The sequence below is a fragment of the Eimeria acervulina genome, genomic scaffold (genome assembly GCF_000499425.1).
Source record: "Eimeria acervulina Houghton genomic scaffold, Eah_scaff1879, whole genome shotgun sequence".
Taxonomy (NCBI): Eukaryota; Apicomplexa; class Conoidasida; order Eucoccidiorida; family Eimeriidae; genus Eimeria; species Eimeria acervulina.
In genome coordinates this window covers 1-2,500 of record NW_013548854.1, presented here as the reverse complement: position 1 = coordinate 2,500, position 2,500 = coordinate 1, and the positions used below count along the sequence as shown (strand labels likewise).

General features: G+C 48.2%; 1 protein-coding gene across 1 annotated transcript in view; it reads right to left on the bottom strand.

Moving 5' to 3' along the window:
- The window catches only part of EAH_00063750 (phosphatidylinositol-4-phosphate 5-kinase, putative), a gene marked incomplete at both ends in the record, with an annotated part of 4,051 nt that extends 1,808 nt beyond the window's left edge, over positions 1-2,243 (bottom strand). The window contains 3 exons of the mRNA XM_013393082.1: positions 427-531; positions 795-871; positions 1,218-2,243. Coding sequence (XP_013248536.1) covers positions 427-531; positions 795-871; positions 1,218-2,243 — 1,208 coding nt within the window. The remainder of the gene's footprint in view (positions 1-426; positions 532-794; positions 872-1,217) is intronic.
- Between the last annotated feature and the right edge of the window lie 257 nt (positions 2,244-2,500).

Genomic DNA, 2,500 nt, shown 5'->3' with positions numbered 1-2,500 from the left:
TGCAGCAGCAGCAGCAGCAGCAGCAGCAGCATATGGAGCAGCAGCATATGGAGCAGCAGCACATGCAGCAGCAGCAACAGCACATGCAGCAACAGCAGCACATGCAGCAGCAGTAGCATACGCAGCACATGCAGCAGCAGCAGAATGCATGCAAGAGCAACACATGCAGCAGCAGCATATACAGCAGTAGCAGCAGCAGATGCAACAGCAGCACCAAACACCACATATAATTGCGCAGGCAAATGCAGCAGCAGCAGAAGATTGAGCGGAAGCAGCAGCAGACGCAGCAGCAGCAGCAGAGATAGGTGAAGAAGCCGATGAAGCGGCAGGCGAAGAAAGATGCAGGAACAGCAGCAGCAGCAGCAGCAGCACATGCAGCAGCAGCAGGATCAGCAGCAGCAGCAGCAGGAGTAGCAGCAGCATTACCAACATCTTTCTTGACAGTGTCCTCTTCTCTCGCCGTTCTGCTGACGGTGCTGCCTTTGATATCGAAGGCCTCACTTAAACCCAAAGACGGATCAAACGCAGTGCCTTCATACACAAAACCCTAAACCCTAAACCCTAAACCCTAAACCCTAAACCCTAAACCTTGAACCCTAATACCTGACGCTCAAATCCTGGCACAAACCCTAGAGCATACATTACTGTTGTTGTTGTTGCTGCTGCTGCTGCTGCTGATGCTGCTGCTGCTGCTGCTGCTGCTAGCGGCAGTGATTGATGGCAGTACTACGACCTATGTTACTGCTGCTGCTGCTGTTGCTGCTGCTGCTGCTGTTGCTGCTGCTGCTGCTTACCCATTGCAATGAAGTAAGCAGCTGTAACTAAAGTCCTCTGAGACTCCTGCGTCTTCACGTCTTTGGGTTTTGTTTGTCTGCAATTCAGCAAACATACACCAACATACGCCTTTACTAGCAGCAGCAGCAACAGCAGCAGCTGCAACGGCTGCAGCAGCAGCAACAGCAATAGTAGTAGTAGACGCAGCAGCAGCAGCAGCAACAGCAGTAGTAGTAGTAGTAGTAGTAGTAGTAGTAGTAGTAGACGCAGCAGCAACAGCAGCAACAGCAGTAGTAGTAGAAGAAGCAGCAGCAACAGCAGCAACAGCAGTAGTAGAAGCAGCAGCAACAGCAGTAGTAGAAGCAGCAGCAACAGCAGTAGTAGAAACAGCAGCAACAGCAGCAACAGCAGCAGCAACAGCAGTAGTAGAAGCAGCAGCTTACTGTGTGGGGTTTTGTTTTTGTTTGTGTTTATCGCGCAGCATCTTCAGAAGACTTGTCTTAGGGAAGTTAGCAGATTTTGTTGAATTATCCTCCTGCTGCTCTTGCTGCTGCTGCTGCTGCTGCTGCTGCTGCTCCTGCTGCTCTTGCTGCTGCTGCTGCTGCTGCTGCTGCTGTTGCTGCTGCAGCTGCTGCAGCGTTTGACGTCTGCTGCTTTCCCACATCCCCAACCCGTCGCTTGCAGCAGGCGGAGCTTTAAGAAGAGAAGAAGCTCTACCTTTACTGCTGCTGCTGCTGCTGCTGCTCTCTATTGGTTGGTTTGGTGCTGCACCTCTATTTGCACAGAAGCTGCTGTAAGGGGGCCCCGTAGGAGACGAGGGGGCCCCCCTACGTAGAGGGGTTCCTTCAACATTTTCTTGATGAGCAGATCGCATATAATTTAAACCGAGCTGAGAATGCCTCTCTAATAGAGACCCTCCAGCAATAAGAAGCCCAGCAACATCTGTTTGAGCGCTTGTAGGTTTATATGCTGCTGCTCTGTTGCTGCTGCGGCGTCGTGCTGCTGCTGCTGCTGCTGCTGCAGCAGAAGCAGCAGCAGAAGATAAACGACGAGAAAAACCAAAGGTTTCTGACTGACCCCGGGCCCCTTGAAAGCTACTAGGGCCCCCACTCCATCTAGGCCCTGCTGCTGCTGCTGCTGCTGCTCCTGTTGATGCTGCTGCTGCTGCTGCTGCTGGACCCCGCTGCGAAACATTGTCTGTAACAAAGCACTCACTGCCATAGGGGGCCCCCCAAACATCTCCGAAGCCCCCGGGGGCCCCCCCTCCTTCACTTCTAGGCGGTTTAAGTAGCTTCTTAGGATGCTGCATATCTGTTTCTTGAATTGTCTGTACTGTGTCTGCTGCTGCTGCTGCTGCTGCTGCTGCTGCTTCATTTGTTGTATATAACTCCACGCGGTGGATACCAAATATCCGAGTTAATAAAGATAAAGGGGTGCTGAGGATATGATCAATGTATGAAGGAAGGACCCTAAACAAATAAACAAACAAATAAACTAATAAACTAATTAAATTAATTAATTAAATATAATTAATTTATTTATTTATTTATTTAAATATATTATAATGTGCATACAGCACACTCAACTCAAAGGCATATTATGTATGGATATATATAAAAATTAAGAATATAAATATATATACATGTATATGTATATATGAAAACATATATATATATATATATATATATAAGAATGTACATATATATATGTATGATAGTAAACAAAA